This window comes from Canis lupus, chromosome 14, assembly GCF_003254725.2.
Source record: "Canis lupus dingo isolate Sandy chromosome 14, ASM325472v2, whole genome shotgun sequence".
NCBI lineage: Eukaryota > Metazoa > Chordata > Mammalia > Carnivora > Canidae > Canis > Canis lupus.
The window spans coordinates 4,599,514-4,621,035 of record NC_064256.1 but is presented as its reverse complement, the minus strand read 5'-3'; the positions used below and the strand labels follow the sequence as shown (position 1 = coordinate 4,621,035).

General features: G+C 47.0%; 1 protein-coding gene across 2 annotated transcripts in view; it reads right to left on the bottom strand.

Annotated features, from left to right (window-relative positions):
* PLXNA4 (plexin A4) overlaps nt 1-21,522 on the bottom strand; it is a 426,671-nt gene that overhangs the window by 215,696 nt on the left and 189,453 nt on the right. Inside the window, exon 4 of one of the 2 annotated variants that reach the window (XM_035698601.2) lies at nt 20,139-20,479. The exons of the other annotated variant lie outside the window; for it this stretch is intronic. Coding sequence (XP_035554494.1) covers nt 20,438-20,479 — 42 coding nt within the window. The 3' untranslated portion in view covers nt 20,139-20,437. Of the gene's footprint in view, nt 1-20,138; nt 20,480-21,522 lie in introns of those variants that run through there. 2 annotated transcript variants of the gene reach the window in all.

Genomic DNA, 21,522 nt, shown 5'->3' with positions numbered 1-21,522 from the left:
TTTCTGTACCAAGAAGGGAGGGGTGGGAAAGAAGCAAGGAAAAAAAGTGAGGAGGTTATTGCAATGACCTAGGTAACAGAGTTGCCGTTAACTTAGTTGGAGAAGACTGGGAGGATGGTAGGATTTTACTGAGAAATCAAGAGTTTAATGTCAGGCATGTTAATTCTGAAATGTTTATTAGACTTTCAAGCAGAGATGTTAAGCAAGCATATGGGTATGAGAATGGAGTTCAAGGAAAAGATGTGAGGGCTGGAGATGTGATTTTGGGAACCACCAATGTCTAGATGGTGTTTGAAGACAAGAAAATAAATGAGCCCCCTAGGTAGTGAGAGAAAAGAGGGGTAAGGAGCCCTGGTACTAGCAAAGAGGTCTAAGGAGAAGCAACTAGTGAGGGACAGAGAGGAAAGGAAGAGAAAAAAAGGGAGAGGAATGGGGTGAGGAGAGAGAGAGAGAGAGAGAGACTCCCTGAGGCCAAGAGAGAAAAGTATGTGAAGAAGAAGGTGCTGAGATTTCAAATAAACAGCTAAATTTACACCTAAAGAAACTGGAAAAAAGAACAAACCAAGCCCAAAGTTAGCAAAAGGAAACAATAAAAATGAGAGCAGAAATAAACAAAATAGAGACTAGGAAAAAATCAGTGAAACGAAGACATTGGTTTTTAAAAAGATCAACAAGATTGGCAGATTCTAGGTCGACTAAGAAAAAAAACCCTCAAATAAATAAAATAAGAAATGGAAAAAGAGATATTACAACTGATGTCACAGAAACACATAGGATCCTAAGAGACTATAATAACGATCATACATACAACAACAAATTGGATAACGTGGAAGAAATGGATAAATTCCTAGAAACAGAAGCTACTATGGCTGAATCATGAAGAAATAGAAAATCTGCAAAGACCTATAACTAGTGAGGAGATTGACTCAACCATCAAAAACCTCCCAATAAAGAAAAGCCCAGGAGCAGATGGCTTCACAAGAGAATTCTACCAAACATTTAAAGAAGAATTAATGCCAACCCTTCTCAAACTCATCCAAAATATTGAAGAGGAGGGAACACTTCCAAACTCTTTTTTTATGAAGCCAGCATTACTCTGATACCCAAGCCAGACAAAGCCATTATAAGAAAACTATAGAACAATATCCTTGGATGAGTGAAGATGCAAAAATCCTCAAGAAAATACTAGCAAACTGAATTCAACAACACATTAGAAAGATCATACACCATGACCAAATGGGATTTAATCCTGGGATACAAGGATAGTTCAACATATGAAAATTAATCAACGGCATACATCACATTTACAGGATGAAGGTTAAAAATCTCATAATCATCTCAATAGATGCAGAAAAAGCATTTGGCAAAATTCAATGCCCTATCATGATAAAAGCACTCAATACACCAGGACTAGAAGGAAACTATCTCAACATAAGAGAGGCCAATATATGACAAACCCACAGCTCGCATCATACTCAACTGGGAAAAACGGAAAGCTTTTCTGCTAGGACCAAGAACAAGGTGAGGATGCCCACTCTCACCACTTCTATTCAACATAGTACTAGAATTTCCAGCTAGATCAACCAGGCAGGAAAAAGAAATAAAGGCATTCAAATGAGAAAGAAAGAAGTAAACTATCTCTATTTGCAGAAGACATGACCTTCTATGTAGAAAACCCTAAAGATTCCACAAGAAAGGGTTAGCACTAATAAACAAATCTAGCAAAGTTGCAGATTCAACAACAAATCCACATGCAAAATTCAGTTCCATTTCTCTACACTAATAGCAAACCATCTGGAAAAAAATTAAGAAAACAATCCCACTTACAGCAGCATCAAAAAGAATAAGATACTTAGGAATAAACTTAACCAAGGAGGCAGAAGATTTGTGTCAGTATTAAGTGGAATAAAAATAATTACATCTTGCCATTTGCAGCAATGTGGATGGACAATGAGGGCATTCTGCTAAGTGACACAAGTCAGGGAAAAATAAATACCGTACAATCTCACTCATGTGAAATCTAAAGAAAAACAAGCTCATAGACAAAGAACAGATTGGTGATTGCCAATGTCAGGTGTAGAATGGGCAAAATGGGTGTACCATTTGGTACAAAGTCCCAAGTGAAAATAAAGAAGTCATGGGGTGTAAGGTAAAACATGGCAACTGAATAACATTCTTTTGCATATTGGAAATTTGCTAATAGAGTAAATCCGAATCATCGCAAGAAAAAAATGCTGCGACTATGTTGGTGATGGAAGACAAGCCGACTTGGGGGTGGCGATCATTTATAGTATTTACATTTGAGCCATTATTTTGCACACCTGAAAATAATATAATGTATGTCAATTCTAACACAATAAAAAAATACTTCAACACAGGCAAAAAAAAAAAAAAAAGAAGAGGTGGAATATATGTAAAATGGAATATTATTCAGCTTTAAAAAAAGAAGGAAGTCCTGGCATATGCTTTAGTATGGGTGAACCTTGAGGACATCATGCTCAGTGAGATAAAGCAGCCACAGGACAAAGACTGCATGATTCTATTATATGAGGCATGTAGAGGAGAAGCAGAAAGTAGAGGGGTGGTTGCCAGGGGCCAGGGGCAGGAGGAATAGGGGGGTTGCTGTTCAACGGGAATTGAATTCCTGGTCATGCAAAATGAAAATGTTCTAGAGACCTGCTGTACACCATTGTGATTACAGTTATCAGTGCTGTACTGCACATTACAAATTTGTTAATAGGGTAGATCTCACGTTATGTGGGATTTTTTTTTGTTTTAACCACAATAAAAAAATTATATCTAATTTTAAAAGGATAGGGGTACTCGTCTTGTTAAGCGGTAGAGTAGCAGAGAGGTTGACCGGGGTTACTGACAAAGGACCCCAGCATGGCAGCAGACAATGAATGCAAGGTTTGAAGAGAGGCGTGGAGAGAGATTCGGGGATAGGAGAGAGAAGGCAGACCGTGGACATCCCTTATTAGCGCGCACTAGCAGAGCCGAGATGTCCAGTTCTTGGAAGAACCACTTTACAAGGGAACACGCTTTACCGATAGTGGGCGAAGGTGTTCTGAGCTGGATCTTCTCAGGAGCCCCACCTAATGGACAGGTGTTCGTTTCCTTCCCAACTGCTCCTCCCAACGGGCTTGTCTTCCCACCCCAGTGCTCAAGTGTGAACACTGGAAGCTTAGACTTGGCTGTTTGTATAAATGGTGAAGTTGGGCTTATAGCAACTTAATCAGCAGCATTAATAATGTCACCTAAGCTTAATGATTCCAATTATAACCATGGTAAACATTGCCGAGCAGCTTATAAACAGTGATATTAAAGATGAACTTCCTGCGTTTCGGTCAACGCTGTTTTTAAAATACAAAAGCAGAAGGGCTCGTGTTTTAAATATTCTCATATTCTCACTCCGATGCCAAACCAAGAACAGTGCATAGGGCAACCGTTTAGGCTGTTTTTGCAAGGACAGATCTAAGGGTGCTGCCACCCACCCCCATAACAGAAGAGAGACCTGAGTGAGGGCATTAGAGAAGTGATCACCCAGCAACAAAGACCGGATAATTATTCTGGCCCAGGAAATATTGGTTCCACATCCTCAGCAAGTCCTGAGAAGTCCAGAGGCAAGCAAAGGGGATTTTTAAAGGTCAAGCAGAGAACCTATCTAAGCTCTAACTCAAATAAAACATCAGGGGCCAGACTCACTTAGAACTGCTTCTCTCCCTGTGGGGCTCTCATAGGAATGACGGTAGCCAACCTTCTTTTTCCTTCTCACACATGTTAGAGAGTCAACACTGCTCCACCAGGGATTCACTTTGGAGAACAAAGAGGCCAGGGACATGGGGAAAGATTACTGAGGACAGTTTGTGAATCCACCTATTTCCAAGGGCACTAACCTTAGGGGCATCGTCCCTGCTTGCAAGAGATCCAGTATCCAAATGGACAGACTGGTGACAGGTAAGGATTTGTTTGTTTGTTTGTTTTTTGGTCACTTAGAAGCCTCAAGCTTTACTTTTGTCTGGAGACACCTCCAACTAAAAACAGAAGAACTCCCTAGCCTTTTTTTTTTTTTTTTTTTTTTTACTCATGAGAGACAAAGAGAGAGAGGCAGAGACACAAGCAGAGGGAGAAGCAGGCTCCCTGCAGGGAGCCCGATGTGGGACTCATCCTAGGACCCTGGGACCATGCCCTGAGCTAAAGGGAGATGCTCAACCACTGAGCCATCCAGGTGTCCCATCCCCAGCCTTTTTAAATGTAGCCACCAGGAATGAGGGTCTCTGTAGAACACCCAGGGGTCAACAGGGAAGGCTGCGTGTGAGCCGGATCCACCCAGCGCCCATCACTGTATACTGAGTGCAAAGTTCTGTGCCCCGCTTGCTTTCCCCTGTCCTCCCTCTTTTCTTCACCTCCTTCTCACTTTTTGTTATCCTCTCCACAAAAGGCTTCTTTCACCTTCTCCTGGTGGGCAGGAGTGTATGATTCAAGCGAAGCAGTGCTTACCCAGGGTCCCAGCCTGCTGGGAGCGACTCCAAGGCCACTGTGTCAAATAGCTCTTGAGGACACAATTCATTTTTTCTTTGTAAATGATGCCTCCTGGAGCTGTACAGTAGCCTGGCCCTGAACCCACGGCCAGTTTGGGATCTGAAGATACCAAGACACCAAAATGGCCAGCTCGGGTGTGTTGTCTCTCTAGCCGGGTTACCAGGAAGCCTTCAACTTTTCATCTGCGGCATGTCAAGGTGGGGGTCGTGGGGACAGGATGTTTCCCAAGAAAGAATTAAGGGCTTTACATCTCCTGCTGCATTCAATTCGAAGAGAGCTGGCCTCCTCTTTGCCTTTACACAAACCTTTTCAGTCTGAGATCCCCGATGACAGCAGACTCTTCAGGGGGAGTTTACTGCAGTGTTTGGAAATTGCCTTGCGTGTTTTTATAGATTTGAGCGTAGGCCTGGTGGTCTTGGAACTCTGCAGGCAACTCTAATAAATAAATAACAGTGCTCGGCTGAGCACTGGGCTAAGTTAAGTACAGGATTTTCTTAGGCCAGAGTCAGGGAAGGGAGTTACGGGTAAATCCACACCAGAGAGCAGGAGTGGCTGGACACAGAGCACTCCACGCAGCAGGGATGGCCACCTCAGATGAAGATTTGTGACCAAGGTAGAGATTCCATTGCAACCACGAACTCGTTTTCTAGATTCCAAAACAAAGTCTTTCTGCATCTATGTGGCATCAACATACAAAATACAAAAATACATTTTGTGAAATAAAGGATAATATATACCTGCGATGATATTATGACTATTACTATGATTATTTCTGACCTCTGGAAGGGGATTGAGAGGTTCATTTAATTATCCAGATATTTTGAAATATAGGAATCCTTTTCTTTTTCTCCCCATTTCCAATTTAACCCAGATGTTCATCATCTGTAGAGTGTCTCAAAGGTTTCTTATTTGAAAAACAGGGGGGGATTCAATCTCAATTATCTCACAGGGATGCCCTTTATATTAACAAGTGATCCTGAAGCAGTGTGCCCACACACTCTGGGCAGAACAAAACTTGAAGAATACGGATTGCCAGTATAACGAGGCAGCAGCGGGATCTCTAAATATAGTAACAATGGGCCAAATAATTTGGAGGAGAGTTGGTGGAGAAGAAAACTGAGCAAGGAAGTGATTGTGTTTTATTAAATTCTCTGGAAGTAATTAGCCGTACAAGATCTTCAGGTGTGATGATTTCAGAGCATCCAGGCCATTATTTATTCACAGTTAATCCTTAACTTAACATATGTGTTCATTCAATAACTATTAACTCGGTGCCTACTATATGACAGAAACCCTGGTAGGTGCTGGAGATAAAGGGGTGAACACATGATTTTCTTTCTTCTTTTCTTTCTTTTTTCTTTTCTTTTTTACATTTACAAATGAAGTAATTGTGATCGTGTAAATTCTGTGAAGACAAGGTGAAAGGAGCCATGACGACGAATGAATGGATTCGGGTGGACATGTTCTTGTGGGCACGGCTGGATGGCCGGCCGCCAGGACCCCACAAGGCACAGCCTGCAGTAGCCAGGGTCTTGTCGGCTACACAAGCAGCACTTGGCTTTACTATGAATTCAGTAAGAGCCCACGGAAAGGTGTAGAATCACATAGAGGAAGAAACACTGGGATCGGAAGGTCTGGGCTCTAGACCCAGCTCACCATCTTAGCCAGCCCGGTGGCTCTGAGGAAGCCACTGGGCCTCCCCAGACTCTGTCCTCAGGTTTATAAAAGGGTAACACAAACAGACTCAAACTTGGAGCTGGAGGGCACACCAAAAGGTTATTGCTATTGTTGTTTGAATCCAGTTCCACCCAATTTGGAAGAAAAAATCCCAAGGCTTCTACTATCCATTCTGTCTGCTTTGATTGCAGCTATGACCAAAAGAAAGAATGCATGTAAATACATTTTGTGAAATAAAGGATAATATATACCTGCGATGATATTTTGACTATTACTATGATTATTTCTGACCTCTTCCTCTCTGGCCACCAACTCCCATGTCTCCGTGTCCCTAAGTGCTGGGGCCAGAGAGTGAAAAATGGAGCCATGCCTGCATATACACATATATGTATATGCATCTGTGTCTTTGCCTCTTTATCTCATTATCTAGGTCTGGAGAGAAAAGAGGAAAGAGAGTTGGAAGCCTGGCTGCAGTTCTATGGCATTATTTACAGGGAGGGGGGCACTCCTGAAAAACTGCCGTATCCCCTTGGGAGCAGTGACCTAATCAAGATGTATAATTATCTGCCTTATCTAAATGAAAGCATCATTTGAGAAACAGTAATGGGCCTCGGTGTGGCTTCAATTGCTATATAGTTCTCAATTGCTATTGAGCTCTCATTTGCCATGAGTTCAGCAGCTGAAGGGTAATTATAATGTTTAACAAATATATTCCCTTTAGGGACCTGATGTTAAAGACGCAACATCCTTTCTCTCATCCTACCAAATTACACAGCTCTCAGGACCATCGCTACATACCCCCCAAATCAGGGGTGCTTTCTCTGCCCCAGCTCATCTCTCTGGGGGTCCGCTGCTTTAGGACCATGTGGCCTCAGAGGGCACGGGGTGGGGGGGGTGGGGAAATCAAGGTCAGGACCTCCAGGTGCATCTGCCCCTCATCTATAAATAGACATGAGACTTCCTGCTGTCCCTGAGGCCTTCCTAATGAACTCCAAGAAGGCTTGGGAGAATATGCTCTGTCGGTTGCTTCCCCCCTCCAGGTCCCAGGCATCATCCCTTCTCTGCAACACCAAGGTAAAAAACCATGCAGATCAGAGCAGAGGTAGGGTTCACCTTCAAAACAGAGATCAATGATACTCAGCCACTCCCCAGGACTATGGGGCTAAAAAAAGGTGGGGGGGGGGGTCCTGGTTTTTCTTTTCTTTTACGGCACATTGGATATTCTTGGCAGGCTTAGCAAAAGCCTTTAGTGCTAAATGATGCTTTTCATCAATAAAAATATAAAAGTGAGCAGATTTGGAAGAGGAAAGCCAAACCTTCTATGGGAGTATTGTAGAGTGAAGAGTGCCTCTGTCCACACCGCAGCTTAGAACGTAGCACAGAGGTCCGCTTGGAGAGGGACATGGTGGGGTGGCCCCCAGTGTCTGGCTGGCTCTAGCGTGCACAGTCCCGCACACACCCCTTGTCTACCCCTCTGGCCCTCTAAGCCTATTGAATACATACGGCTTGATGACAGGGGCCACCCCTGCTATAGTCACCTTGTATCCCTGGTGGCTGGTCCTGTTCTTAACACTTCACAGGTGCTCGTTAAGTGTTTGCAGAATGAATGCTAAATGGAGCAAAGAGGTGAGTGGAGGTATCACTGCAAGCTGCCTGATGGCCTGTTCTGAGAACTGGCCTTTAGATGGATGGTCATGGATGCCATCCCCTTCCCCAAGGAGTCAAACATAATGAGCCCTGGGGGGCAGGTCACTGCTACACTCTAGAGATGAGCTTACAGGGGACCTTCCAGGGAAAACTGGGAGGAGCTGGGAGAGAGGGAAATATCCCAAGCAGGCATAAGGCAGGGGTGGCAGCCATGGGGGCTGTTCACCATGCCATCAGTAAGGGAAGCCAGCTTCTCCAAAGGCCCCCATGGGCCCGTGGTGCCTGATGTGAGCATGCAGTGCCCCAAACACAGAAACCCACTCGTGTGCCCACCATAGGTGACTGGTGAGCTCACAGAAAATGGTGGGTGGACTGATTTGTTTATTGGGCCTTCTGTTTATTTTGCCCAGAGTGATGGATAAATTTAGCAGAGAGGGAAGGAGAGAAGGGACTTGGGTTTGGAGACCAGTCTGTCAGCTGCAGAGTGGCCAAGCCAGCTTCCAGTTATTAGCTCTGAAAATAAAATTTCTCTCCGGTCCTCACTCCTTTGTTGGGAGGATATTTTTTTCCCAACCACATTAATAAAAAACAATAACAACAAACTTGGAGAGCAGGGCAGGAGCAGGAAGGGTTAGGGTAGGAAAAGTGAAGACCTCGTTTAACGGAACCAGTTCTGTGCCCCCTGAACACTTTGATTAAAGCCATGGGACCTAAATCAAAGCTATTGAAAGGAAAAATAAAAAGATGTCTGAGAACAATTTCGTTTGCTGGAATTTCCCCTCCTGTATTCTATTATGATGGGGACGGTGCAAAAAAAAAAAGAATTTCTATTTGGCCTTCCTTTGATGTTTCAAAGGAAAGAAGAACATTAGAGAAAGAAAGAAGAAGGGAATTTGACACTAATCTTGTTTCCTTTCTTTCCTTCACTTGCATCAATAACTCAACTGGAAATGAAGTGGGGTCTGAGCAGCTATCGAGCCCAGGCTTCTCACAAATAAAAAGCAGGATCATGTAACAAGAGGGAGTTCAAAAGGCCAGTAGGTCACCAAGGACCCCTTCTCAGTCACGAGTCCTGTCCGTCCCCTGGTCCCCCTGTAAAGCATGAGACAACTAGAGGTCCTGGTAGCATTGTCAGGTCAGGCCATGGGTGGGACAGGTAATTGAGAGGCCTTCAATTCACACACTTCCATATTTTTTTTAAAGATTTTATTTCTTTATTCATGACAGAGAGAGAGAGAGAGACTGGCAGAGGGAGAAGCAGGCTCCATGCAGGAGCCTGACGTGGGACTCGATCCTGGGTGGGACTTGATCCTGGGTATTCAGGATCAGGCCCTGGGCCACCGGGGCTGCCCACACATTTCCATATTAAATGGCTTCTCTACAGAGGCCCCTGCAGGAAGGGGCGCCCTCTCTGAGGTAGGGCTGCTATACTGATCCAGAAGAGGTGGCCGAAGGCAGCAGTATTCAAATACGACAAGGCTGCCAACACCTGACGCATTTCTGGGCTGGGAATCTGCACAGCTAGCCCCCTGGCTCTCTGAAGAGGACCCCAGCCTTTCCCTACCAGTCACATGCATCTTCAGACTTCCTAAAGAAAGGGGGGCACTCGGACGAAGAAATGAACACAAATGCTAGAAGGACGAGGATGTGAAAGAAGTAAGCCACGATGTGCTTGCTGGACTCTGACTGATTGATGGTAACTGCCCAGAGGGCTATGTTAAGGATGATTCTGAGGTCCAGTATGAATTTCAACAGAATAAGTGTAGCGATCAACGAAGTCACGTCTGCAGTAGGGGTAGAAGCAAGCACTGGTACCACATGCCGTGGACATGCCATCCGCGGTACATTGAAAATAGCACTAGACGTGGAGCCAAAAGCCAAGATCCGCGACCTTAGGAAAGACAACTTTCTGAGCCACAGGTCTCCTCTCATTCGAATAATACTAATGACCTGAAAATCGACATTTGTATATGGACTTCGTGATTTGTAAAACATGCTCAAATATGTTATATTTTTTATTATGGTAAATTATAAAGCATAAAATTGGCCACTTTAACAAATTTGTAAGTGCACAGTTCAGTGGCATGAAGTGCAGTCACATTTCTGTGCAACCATCCCCACCACCCACTTCCAGAACTTTTTCATCCTTCCAAATCAGAACTCTGTCCACATTAAACACTAACTCCCCATTCTCCCCACCCTTCCGCCAGCTCCTGGCAACCACCATTCTCCCTTCTGTCTCTATGAATCTGACTACTCTGGGTATCATATGAAAGTGGAATCACGTGGTATTTGTCCCTTTGTGTCAGGCTTATTTCACTGAATATAATATCCCCAAGATTCATCCATATTGTAGCAGGTGTCAGAATTTCCCTCCTTTTAAATTTAAAGGCTGAATACTATTCTAGTATCTGTATATGCCACACTTTGTTTATCTATTCAAACTGTTAATTGATACCTGGGTTGTTTCTACCTTTGCACTGCTGTGAATTCTGCTGCCATGAACATGGTTGTACAAATAACCTGTTTAAGGAGCGCCTGGGTGGCTCAGTCAATTGAGCGTCCAGCTCTTGGTTTCAGCTTGGGTCATGATCCCAAGGTCATGAGATCGAGCCCAGCTCTGGGCTTGGGACTCAGTGGGGAGTTGGCTTGAGGATTCTCTCTCTCCCTGTCCCTCTGCCCCTTCGCCCTCTTGTGCTCTCAATCTCTCTCTCTCTGTCTTTAAAATACATAAATAATCTTTAAAAACAAACAAACAAACAAACAACCACCAAATTATCTGTTTAGGTCCCTGCTTGTGAGTCTTGGGTACATATCCAGAAGTGGAATTGCTGGATCCTATGGTAATTCTATACTTAATTTTTTTGAGGAGCCACCATCCTATCACTTTCTCTTTTTAAATTTCAATTAGTAATGCCTGTTTGGAATATCTCATGGAGAGGTTGAAAGATCACAAAGAAACAAAGGTTGGTGAAACTCAAGTTGAAGCTGGCCAGGTATGGCCCGGGCCTGGCCAAGAACATGTGGCAAATCCCCTCCCAGGCTGTGGTTGGCAGGCCCTGTTGCTCCAGCAGAGTACCAGGATGGAGAAGCAACAGCTTGATCCCAGCCGCTCTGCCACCTGCTGGTGTGCGGAGGGCATGTGGTCCCTGGGCCTGGACCAGCGCACTGCTAGGAGAGAACATTTCACTCATTGGCAGTGATGTTTCCCTTGGCAGGGGGGATGGCTCAGATACTGCCTCCTGGAACACAGAGCCATGCATGGGAAGGGCAAGGGGGAGGGAATGTTGAGGAAAGATGGGCAGCCATGGCGGGAGGAAGCCATTAGCATTTTGGTTGTGACATATTTATGCTCAGATCTTGTCATGTGGAGCAAATAACAGGATATTCTGATAGAGACTCAGCTCTCAAATAATGGGCTAAAAAGAAAGAAATGCACTGCCTTTCTTTGTTCCACAAAGGCCTTGCAGCTGGCGAGATCGTAGCCAGCTTGCCAGAGTACAAAGCTTTAGAGTTCTTGTCCTCCCTGTGATGGGGCAGTGGTTTAATGCCAGCTCAGAGCCATTAAGAGGCTGAGCTGCCTGGACACGTCCCATCGCAGGACGCCATTGGCATCTGGAAGTGATAACTAGCTTGAGGGGCTCTTTCTATCTCCATCAAATTGTCTAGAAGTCACTGGACTTAACAGGGCCCGCCTGGGGTCATGGCGCCCACACTCTTGCCTAGAACAAACATTAGCAAAGACATCATAAACCGGCAGGATTCTTCTGACTGCCCCAAATCCCCAATCCATGGCCTTGCTCTGGGGATGTGGAGAAAGATGGTTTGTTTTTCGCCCTGTCTTCATAGTTCACCGCTGTGGTTCAGCAGGCAGGCCCTGGAATTTGACCAAACGCAGGTTGACTCTCGGGACTGACATTTACTACTTTGTAAATTTAGGGAGTTTCTACAATTACTACATGGCTTAATCCTCACATTCTTCATCCGTAAGCTGGAGATAAGCAAGAATGCCTGCCTTATCTACTGAGTGACGCAAGGTGCCTGGTACATGAGAGCACATAGCCAGCAATACAGATGATGTCTCTTCCATGGAGGTGCCCCCCCCGCTTTGAAGAACACAGCCAGAGCCCCTTTGATGGGTGCCCACCTATGTGTCTCTCCTTCCTCATGCACCCCCTTTGGGGCTCAGTTTCATCATCTCTAAAATGAGGGTTTGCATCAATTAATTTCTAGAAGGTTCTTGTAGCCGCATGGACACATAATCCTGGGACTGTGGCTAACGGATACGAGTACCAGGTAAAGAGAGAAGGCCATGTACATGAGGCAGAGGGTAGAGATGGGGTCCAAAGCCAAGATTGCTGGTACCCAGGCCATAGTGGAAAAAGAGATTCAGAGGGAGGGCCGGGCAGTAGCAAGGAAATATTTCCTCTGCCAAGTCCTCTTAAATAGACACCTGTATCACTGAGGAGATTGTTGAAACTCTATTCCTTTGAGAACTTAAAAAATGAGTTAGAGCACACTGCAAGGAAGAAAGCTGGGTGTCCTGCCACCTTTCCTTTTATATCACTAATCATAGGAGAGAGCTGTGTGCAGTCTCTGGGTCCCTTGGGTGCCTCCCCATCTCTCAGGGAGCTTGGCGACTCCTGAAGAGAAGCAGTGCGATTAGTTAGAAGCTGTGAACTTGTCTCAAAGATGACTGTCTGGTTACACGGAGCTTCACACTGAGAGAAATTGGAAGAAATCTGTAATCGGAGGATGAACCCGGAGGAAATAGTGAGTCTGACCCATTGCTCATTATGTTCATAGCCCTACAAGATAGAGCTCAGTACCTGGAGAAGGAGTCCTCAGTCCTTTTCTCACTTTCTGGGCTAGGAGGGGCTGTCTTTTAGGATAACAGACCCTGTGCCTTCTAGGCCTCGGTTTTCCTACCTTATAAAAGAGAGAGAATTAAATAAGAAATATATCTTTCTTCAGCCAACCTTCAGCTTTCCAGGAAATCAGGAGTCATCATCTGGGAAGTAGATGGTTGGCTGGCTGGGATTCCAGAAAAGGGATTCCAACAAAGGGCCACCTTCACCTTTTGGAAAAAGTTGGAAAACATTTGAGACTTGTGGACTGGATATGGAAGTGAGAGCTTGAAATAAGCCAAGAAAGAGATACCTGAAATGCCTAGAAATGAAATCCTTGCTGAATATGGCACTCGACCTGTGGATGCAGATCGAGTCAGGAATGTGGTTGGCGATGTTTAGAGGTGGAGATGTACAGGCATGGTGAGGGGCAATGGGCCGGGCTCTGGAGATTGCAGAGACCCCCTGGTCTGGGACAAGAGATTGCTCAGGAGGCTGGGCTGGTGGCTCTGCCACAGGCAGTGATCAAAGAGACTCTTCTGCAGGACCGCTGCCTGCTACCCACTTTGGAGGTGAGTCACACCGCTCTCAAGAAGGATTCAAGCACAAGTAGGCTGGCGGCAAGATGGTAGCAGAGGAAGGAGATACAGCAGGAAGAAGGAAAAGGAGTGGAGGTCTCAGGAAGAGAGGGTGGTGTGTGGACTGGCAAGAGATGGGGCCTGCCGGCAGTAAGTGGAAAAGGATGAAGGGAACCAAAGAGAAGCCAGAGAAATAGGGAAGAAATTATGGGAGAAGGAGTAGACCAGCAATGAGTCACCATATGCAAGGAATATGACAGATGACCCGGTCTAGAGGAAGGACCTGTCTGGCTGGGACAGATGACCACATATGGAGGCAGCACATCCCTGGGGAATGAGCATCCCCTAGGGACCAGCACAAAGGGGGAGGAAAAAGCCAACAAAGGGCATAAGCAAGGATGGAAGGGCCAATGGGAGCCATGTCCTTCAACTGAACTGATCCCAGTAGTCACACCAGACCTGCAGTGCAGGCTTGTATTCGATAAGAAAGCCAAGGACCAGAGGCTCAAGGGCTGGCCCAAGGTCCCCCAGTGGTGAGCAGTGGAACTGGAAGTCCACCCAGATCTGCTGGCCAGAGCCTTCTTCCCCTGTGACACCTTTCTCCTAATGCTCCAGGCCTGGAAGATGGAGATCTTGGAGGACGCAGAGGTCACGGCAGGGAGTTTTCTGTGATGACACCACACACCTAAGAAGGAAGATGGTCAAGAAAGTGTGACGTCTTGGAAATGGGTAAACACTGAGAGCATGAAGGGGGTGGTCAGCATTGCCTGGAGAAAGAGGGAGGGCCAAGGAAATAAAGGAGAACAAGATCACTTGTGATTACTCTATTCCAGTTTGCTTTTTTCTTTTCTTTCTTTGGGGGTGGGGGGTGGGGGGGCAGATGGAGAGTGGGGTGGGGGTGGGTGCAGAGGCAGAGGGAGAAGCAGACTCCTTCTGAGGGGCTTCATCCCAGGACCCTGGGATCATGACCTGAGTCAAAGGCAGACACTTAACTGAACCACCTAGGTGCCCCCCAGTTAGGTTGTTTTTTTTTTTTTTATTAACGTGCAAAAACTATTTGATCAGTTGTTAGGGTTTGAGAAAAGAAAAGCAGCAAGGAGATAGAGTGTCGGAGCAGAGAGTAGGGGGTAGGGAGGGGAGAGAGAAGTGGCTGCATCCACACAGGCCTTGCTTCCCGTCACTCCTTGCCAGCGGCTCCGTGGGCCTGTCCTGAGCCCAGAGGAGCAGCTGTGTGAACCCAGGTCCAGCTGGCAGAGCGTCCCCACTGACTCGGGGGCCAGAGGAGGAGCCAGGGCCCTGCTCTCTCCTGCCACTCCTGCCCCTGCTCCAGTCTACTCGGGGCTGGGACCTCAGCAGGAAGGGGCTGACAGCACAGCCCCTGCCTAGCCACGTGGGCTCGGAGGACCTGGGCACAAGGTGTGGCTCGTCCTGCCTCACTCAAGGACACCTGGCTCTGCTCTGGGCATGGTGCCCGTCTCAGCCAACAGTTGCAGACAAGGCCTGGGCTGAGGGGAGTTGACAGACACGCATCTGCCGAGGAGCCAGGCATAGCCCCGAAGGACCCGGCAGCCCAGCCCTGCAAACAGCGAGGTTGCCAGAGTGAAATCTGCAGTCACCAGCTGGGAGCCACAGGGTGACATTGGATGTCAAGCCCTGACCTTGGGACCCACATCCCACTGTCGGGCGTCTGCATTCTCCTCACATACCCCTCTGTGAATGCCTGTAGCTCTCAGCACCACCTGGGGGCGTTTCCACCCCCTGCCCTCATTCAAATCACCCCAACTCTTCATCACTGCATCGGGCTCTCATCTGGGTTACCTTCTTGGGTCTGCGGGCTTGACGAGCCCGGCTGCTCGGAGAGGCTCAGAGCTTCTCGCAGCCCCTTCACAGGAGATGAGAACATCCCCAGCGCCTCTGCCATTCAACCGAGGCAGCTTCTTTCAACTTCTGTCTTCCCCTCGGGCAAAATCATCAGCAAAGCCAGCACTGAGCCCAGTGGCCTAAGCCCCTCCTTTGATTCCCAGGCCCCCAGAGCCACCCGGGCGCCAGCAACCCGCTAAGACAAAGCACCAGACCCCTTGCTGGTATTGTGCGCATTTCCCCCTTCTCAGCAAAACTGACAGGAGGAGGCTTTCCAGGAGCAGAGTGAGCAGAGAACTCCTCCAGCCTGGGTCCCCAACTCTTGTTCCTCAGCCACTGTCCAGAGGAGCCATCCAAGGGGGACGGGCTAGTGATTCTGGTGGCTCTGCAGATGGGAGAAGCCAGGCGGCTGTGTGGCAAGAATGGAAGAGCCCCGAGTGGGTACAATATTCACCAAAGGAAGCACCTGCCAGTGTTGACAGAGAAAGACTTCCCACCACAGTTTGCGCTGACAAGCAGGCACTTCATGTCTGCCCTGAAACCATTGCTTTGAACGACGAGCTCATCAAAGAAGGGGAATTTTTATAGACTCTCTGTAGAGGAGTGATTTTGATGCCTAATCTGTCCATTATGGCTCCCCGGGAAGTAGATACAAAGCGGTGTAAGCAGTGTGGCCTGGAACGAGCCATGGCTCCCCTGCAGGGGAGCCCAAGTGTTTTACATTGAAGCCACAGAGTCCACCTGGGTGTCTTTCCTTCCCAGTCTTAACCCTGGTTGGGAATCTGAGTAGAGGAAAATGGAGACTCTGTCCACCCAAGGGGCCACTGTGGCAGGATTCAGAAAGTCTCCACATTGCGAGGTTGTCCGGGACCGTGTAGATGCTGGCATGAGACCCCAGGGGAGGAAAAGGCAGCTGGTTGGAGCGAGGTTCCTGGAGAACCCACCGGCCTCCACGCCAGAGCGGCCATGGTTTCCCAGCTGGGGTGTAGCCTCTCCAGTGCTGGAGAACATCCAGCTTTTGGCCTTGGCTAATGCCCCCCCAGCTCTATTGAAAATTCTTAATGCTTCAAAACATCTTTTATAAAATCATCCATTTGTTTGTTTTCTTAATCTATACTTCGGTGGTAAAACTTGCCTTGCGTTGCCTATACTTGGCAGGGCCAACTCTCCCGGACTCTGTGTGTGCTATGTGTGTTACCTATTTCTTTTCCTTTCCTACCACTAACATAAGAAGATATAAATAAATGTCAGCGAGTAGCAAATTCGTTCAACGGAGCAGGGAGCAGATCTGTTTCTTGGGTTCAGCTGACTCATTCTTAAAGCCCCTGCTCCCTACCCTGCTCCAGCACCCGGGGGCTATGACTAGGCCAGCCCATCCCCTGATTTTAGATATAACTAGATTCTCAAAAGGGTATAATATGTTCCGGGAGCTGATAGTCTTTTTTTTTTCTTTTTTTTTTTTAAGATTTATTTATTTATTTGAGAGAGAGATAGAGAATGAGTGGGGAAGGGCAGGAGGAAAAAGAGAGAGAGTCACAAGCAGACTCCGCCCTGAACACAAAGCCCGATGCAGGGCTCAATTTCAGAACCCTGAACTGAACTGAACTGAAAACAAGTCACTGAACTGAAACCAAGAGTCAGTTGCTTAACCCACTGTACCACCAAGGCACCCCTGACAGCCCATTTTTGCCTCAAGTGTCCCCAGTGACGATGCCCGGCACCCTGACAGGTAGTGGGAGCTGATGCCTGGTTTGTGGGGGCACTTGCCATACTGATGGACAGAGGCAGAGGCAAAGGGAGGGCAGAAGAAAGGAGATCCCGCAGAAAAACATGGGCCGGGGGGTGGGGGAACTTGACTGCTAATGAATATGCATTGGATGTTGGGGGAGGGGAGGCAGGTAAGAGCAGAGAAGTGACAGGGACAGGAGCAAAGAAGGAAATGATGAACCGAGTTTTAAGTTGGCTCTGTGTTATGTATATGATAGTCACAAAGATGAGAGAAGGAGAGGAGGCAGGGAGGACAGGAAAGGATATAGATAAGTTAAGACAAGAGCCATTTGGGTGGACAAGAAAAAAGTTGGCCAAGAACTACCCCAGGAGCCCCTCCGGGATGGCCCAGGACGCACCATCTTCAGCTGCCTGTTTGACAGCCTCCAGGATCTTGAATCCCGTCTTATCAAAATTCCTCTCCGAAGACCTCACTGCCTCTCAGATGCCTCACTGCCTCTCAGAGCCTATTTCTGGACATAGCTCTGTGAAGGAGGTGCTGGCATGGGGAAGGCACCCTCATGGAGGGTTTCATAAAGCTGAGGCTGCTAGAGAATTGATGGCCAAAACCAATTTGGGGTGGCGTGGTGGGGAACCATCCCAGCAGTCCTTGAAATGGAGGAATCAAAGCAAAGACACAGGGATGATGACTCCCTTATCACAGCCCACGGTTGAGGCCTTCCTGATCTGTCACCCCCAGTCTGCACTTGCCCTCAACGCACCCGCAAAGTCTTGGACTCCCTCAGCCCCTGAAGAGTGGTTGGTCCACAGAAACAGGCTGAGAAATAACCCGGGGGAAACCTAATTGCGGAGGTAGAGAATTCAACCTGGAATGCAAACCTGCTACTGTGCGTTCCCAAACCAAAACCGTATTGTCTTTTCATTATGTGTGTCACCACCCTATTTAATTGTTGCTGATCACTGCCTCTAGACTGACACCCGTATGCTTTGGGAAAAAACTTCTTTCTGGTGACATGCTGTGCGGGGCCAGATGTTGAGCAAAAATGGCCAATAAAGAGCTTACATTTTCCAATCCACAAGGTGCAGAAATAGGGGAAGGGGATTAAGAGGTACAAACTTCCAGTTAAAAATAAGTAAGTCATGGGGATGTAATGTACAGCACTGGGAATACAGTCAATAGTGTTGTGATGGTTTTGTACGGCGATAGCAACTCGACTTACTGTGGGGATCATTTTCAAATGCACACAAATATCCAATCACTGTGATGTACACCTGACCTAAGAGGATATTGTATGTCAATTAGACTTCAATAATAACAAAAAGAAGCAGAGAGGAATGGCCAAGCCAAGGCAGATTTGAGAACCCTAAGTGGTTCTGCCATTTAGAATTTTTAAATTTCACTTGAACAAACTGCATAGCATTCAGTATCACCACACGTGTCACACACACGATGTGGTCTGTATCTATTCCTCAAGCAATGTCTTCCGCATTGAAAACATCTTGGATACCTACATGGCTTCTTTTCTGGTAGGTGCTGGTCTTCTAAAAGAGGTGACATGGGCCCATGGTGGCTCCCTCTTCTTAATGACACCTGCTCAGCTACTCTACCCTCTGTCTTGGGCAGGAGCAGAAACTCTACGCTGATTCGAGTGTCTTCTCTATCCTTAAATTCATCCCAGGTCAGGAGATGTTGCTCATCGTCTCCCACAAGCCACAGACCTGAGACCAGCATGATAAGCAGGAAAGACAAAGGCTTTTAGAATGAAACCACAAGGCTTTAAGTCCTCAGAGAGAATAGAGCCTGACATACAGTAGGCACTGGACAAGTCCCCAGTGAATGAAATTCTGGCTCTGTCCTCACCAACAGTGAGATTTTGTGTAAATTCTCAAAGCCTCAACTTTCTCACCTCTCAACAGGGAAGGGTAGAAGGCTTAAAGAAGATAGTCTATGCTTGTGGGTTCAGTAGAGGGCTTGGCATGGAAAGGAGGGAAGCACTAAGGAAATGGACATTTTTTAAAGTATCTGTGAGCAAAATCAAAAACACTTTAATGCGATGCCAATGATAAAATACTGAACATTTATTGTGTACGTACTATTTATTGCTAGGCACTTTTCTGAGAGCTTAGAATCCATTATCCTTTTTAATCTTCACTGTACTATGTGGCTGGTAAATATCATGATCTCCATTTTGCACACGCAACAATCCCAAGTTTTGAAAGTGGCTAGGGCATGACAGAAGTAGTGAGGAAGCCTATAATGCAGGCAGATAAGCCCTGGCTACCCACCAGTCCTCCCTGAACTTCAATGTTGAGCTAATCCCCATTCCCAGCTACCAGTGACCCCAGTCATTGGCCAAGCCCAGTCTTGCAATGTCTTCCTCCCCAGGGCCCGCAAGACAAGTCATGAGGAAGACAGGGGAAAGGTGACCATCCCTCACATGCTAGGCTGCTGCATTCTAGATGAACTGAGTCAGTGTGAGCTGCTGAGACTAGGGGGCAGTTTAGCTTGTTTGGGTCATGGACCCCTCCTGGAGCAGGAGACACAGATGCACATCCACCTTTCTGGCTTGTTTTACTCCCCACCCCACCCCTGCCATAATCCAGATCACATTATTGCTCTGAAACTCAGAGGCCTTTTGAAGTCATTGTGTTCAGACTATAAAACACATATACACAAAACTGCTGGCCTTCATTAGGGGGAGGAAAAGCTGTTGGATGGTTTGGCTACTAACTGCTTTTGGCTTTTTAGCAGTGGCTTTAAATAATGAGGCACCCATGGAAGTAAGGATGTGGAGGAGGGGTGCTACAGCAGCAACAAAAGGGAGGAATCTGGGAAAGTGGGAAACTTTCATCCAAGATAAGAAACCCTTACGGCTCTTATTAGGCTTGCTGCTCCGTCAGGGAGGTCCCCTGGCTTTAATAAAATCTCATTTTCCCCTTAAACTGTCCCATGTGGTAGGGGCCTAGAGTTTAATAGGGATATAAGAGATGATTCCAACCTGAGGCTCAGGTGGCTGCGCTCCCCCCGCCCCCTCTGGCCAGCAGCTGGGATTGATTGCAGAGCCGCCGATCCAGCCACACACCAGCCATGGCACATCAGAGATCATCTCGAGCCATTTCATGCTGACTTGGGCCAGACCAAGATGGCAGCCTGGCTCCCATGCATTCCCGCTTTGAGAAAAGAGAAGCTTGTCCTGGTCTTTATTAAGAGACAACCAAAGAGTAATTCGACCAGTTTCAACATGTGATTTATTAGGGGGCATGTGCATTTGAAAGACTCCATGGCTTTAATCCATGCCTGACTCCTTAAGGTTCCCATCAGCATTGGATGGCTGTGTTCATTAGGAGCTGCAGATTGTAATGAACTCATCTCTCCTGTCACATGCAATTCTATCCGGGGGGTCTCACTCTCAGTTCTGAGGGGCTGATCTTCCATGTCCAATACCACATGACAGACTCCTTCCCCAGACAAGCAGGATGTCAAAGGTAAAGCTGTTGAGAGGTGCCAGGCCCGAGCCAGTGGAGGTTGAGGGGAAGGTAAGCATGAGCAGCTCGTAATTAGAAGTCACTGGTGGGCATCAGAATACATCCAGCAGAAATCTGTAGAGATGAACACACCCAGAGTCTTTGACAGGTGCTGGTGTTGGTCCTTGCCTTTTCTTCCACTATGCAAAAGGCACACAAATTGTTAAGCCCTTGAACCCTAACCCCAAGACAAGCAGAAACACCATGTCTAGCAACACAGTCTTCACTTCTAGGCAAATCTGTGTGATGTGCTCATACCAACAGAGAACACAGAATGCTCATCTCACTATCTTTTATCAATTCAAACAGGTGAGCTTACTCTTACATGACAATGTTCTAACATTCTTTAGGGGAACAGCAAAAAGAAAACAAATGAAAAACATGTGATGGAGTAAGTCTGGCACCCAGAGTCAGTTATGGCCATTAACTGACAAGTTCATTTCTGAGCTCTGTGTTCTTTCCAAGGTGTCAGAGAGATACCCCAACAAACAGTGTGCTGAAGTGTGTGCAGTAAAGACCAACAGAGGTAGGGCTGCCTCCTTGCCCTCCCCTCATTTCCATCCTGGATGTCACAAGCTCACTTTAGCCCGGCCTCAAATGTTGATGCCCTGTCTGTCTTCCCATTACAGAGTGGGGAGTTTGACTGGGGTCTTGTGTCCTGGTGGAGGTCTGGACAGACCCGACCATGATGGCACAGATGTCTTGCCTTTGAGCATTCTTCAGAAGCTCAAATCACTCTCAGCTTCATCCCAGTCCAGCCTCCAGAAGGATTTAGGACAACATCATTAAATTCACATCTTTCCGAGGGGTCCAGAAGTCTGCTTGTTCCTCAAGAAGTGGAAGAGTCTTTGTAGGCTCAAGGGCATGCCAGGTAGACAGGGTTCCTCCACCCTCAGCTCCCTTCATCAAAAACCAATTCTCTATGCACTCTTCAGTGTATGGCACTGGGGACCTAAAGCCATATGTCACTGCCCCTGCCCCACAGGGTATCACAAAGAGCCCCAGAAGGAAAACAGACGGCTGATCAAACAACCATAATACAGTGTGGTCTACACAAACATGGAAACTTCAGGGGTGAATTCGTAGTCCTGGAAATAGGGTGATTGGTTCTGCCTGGG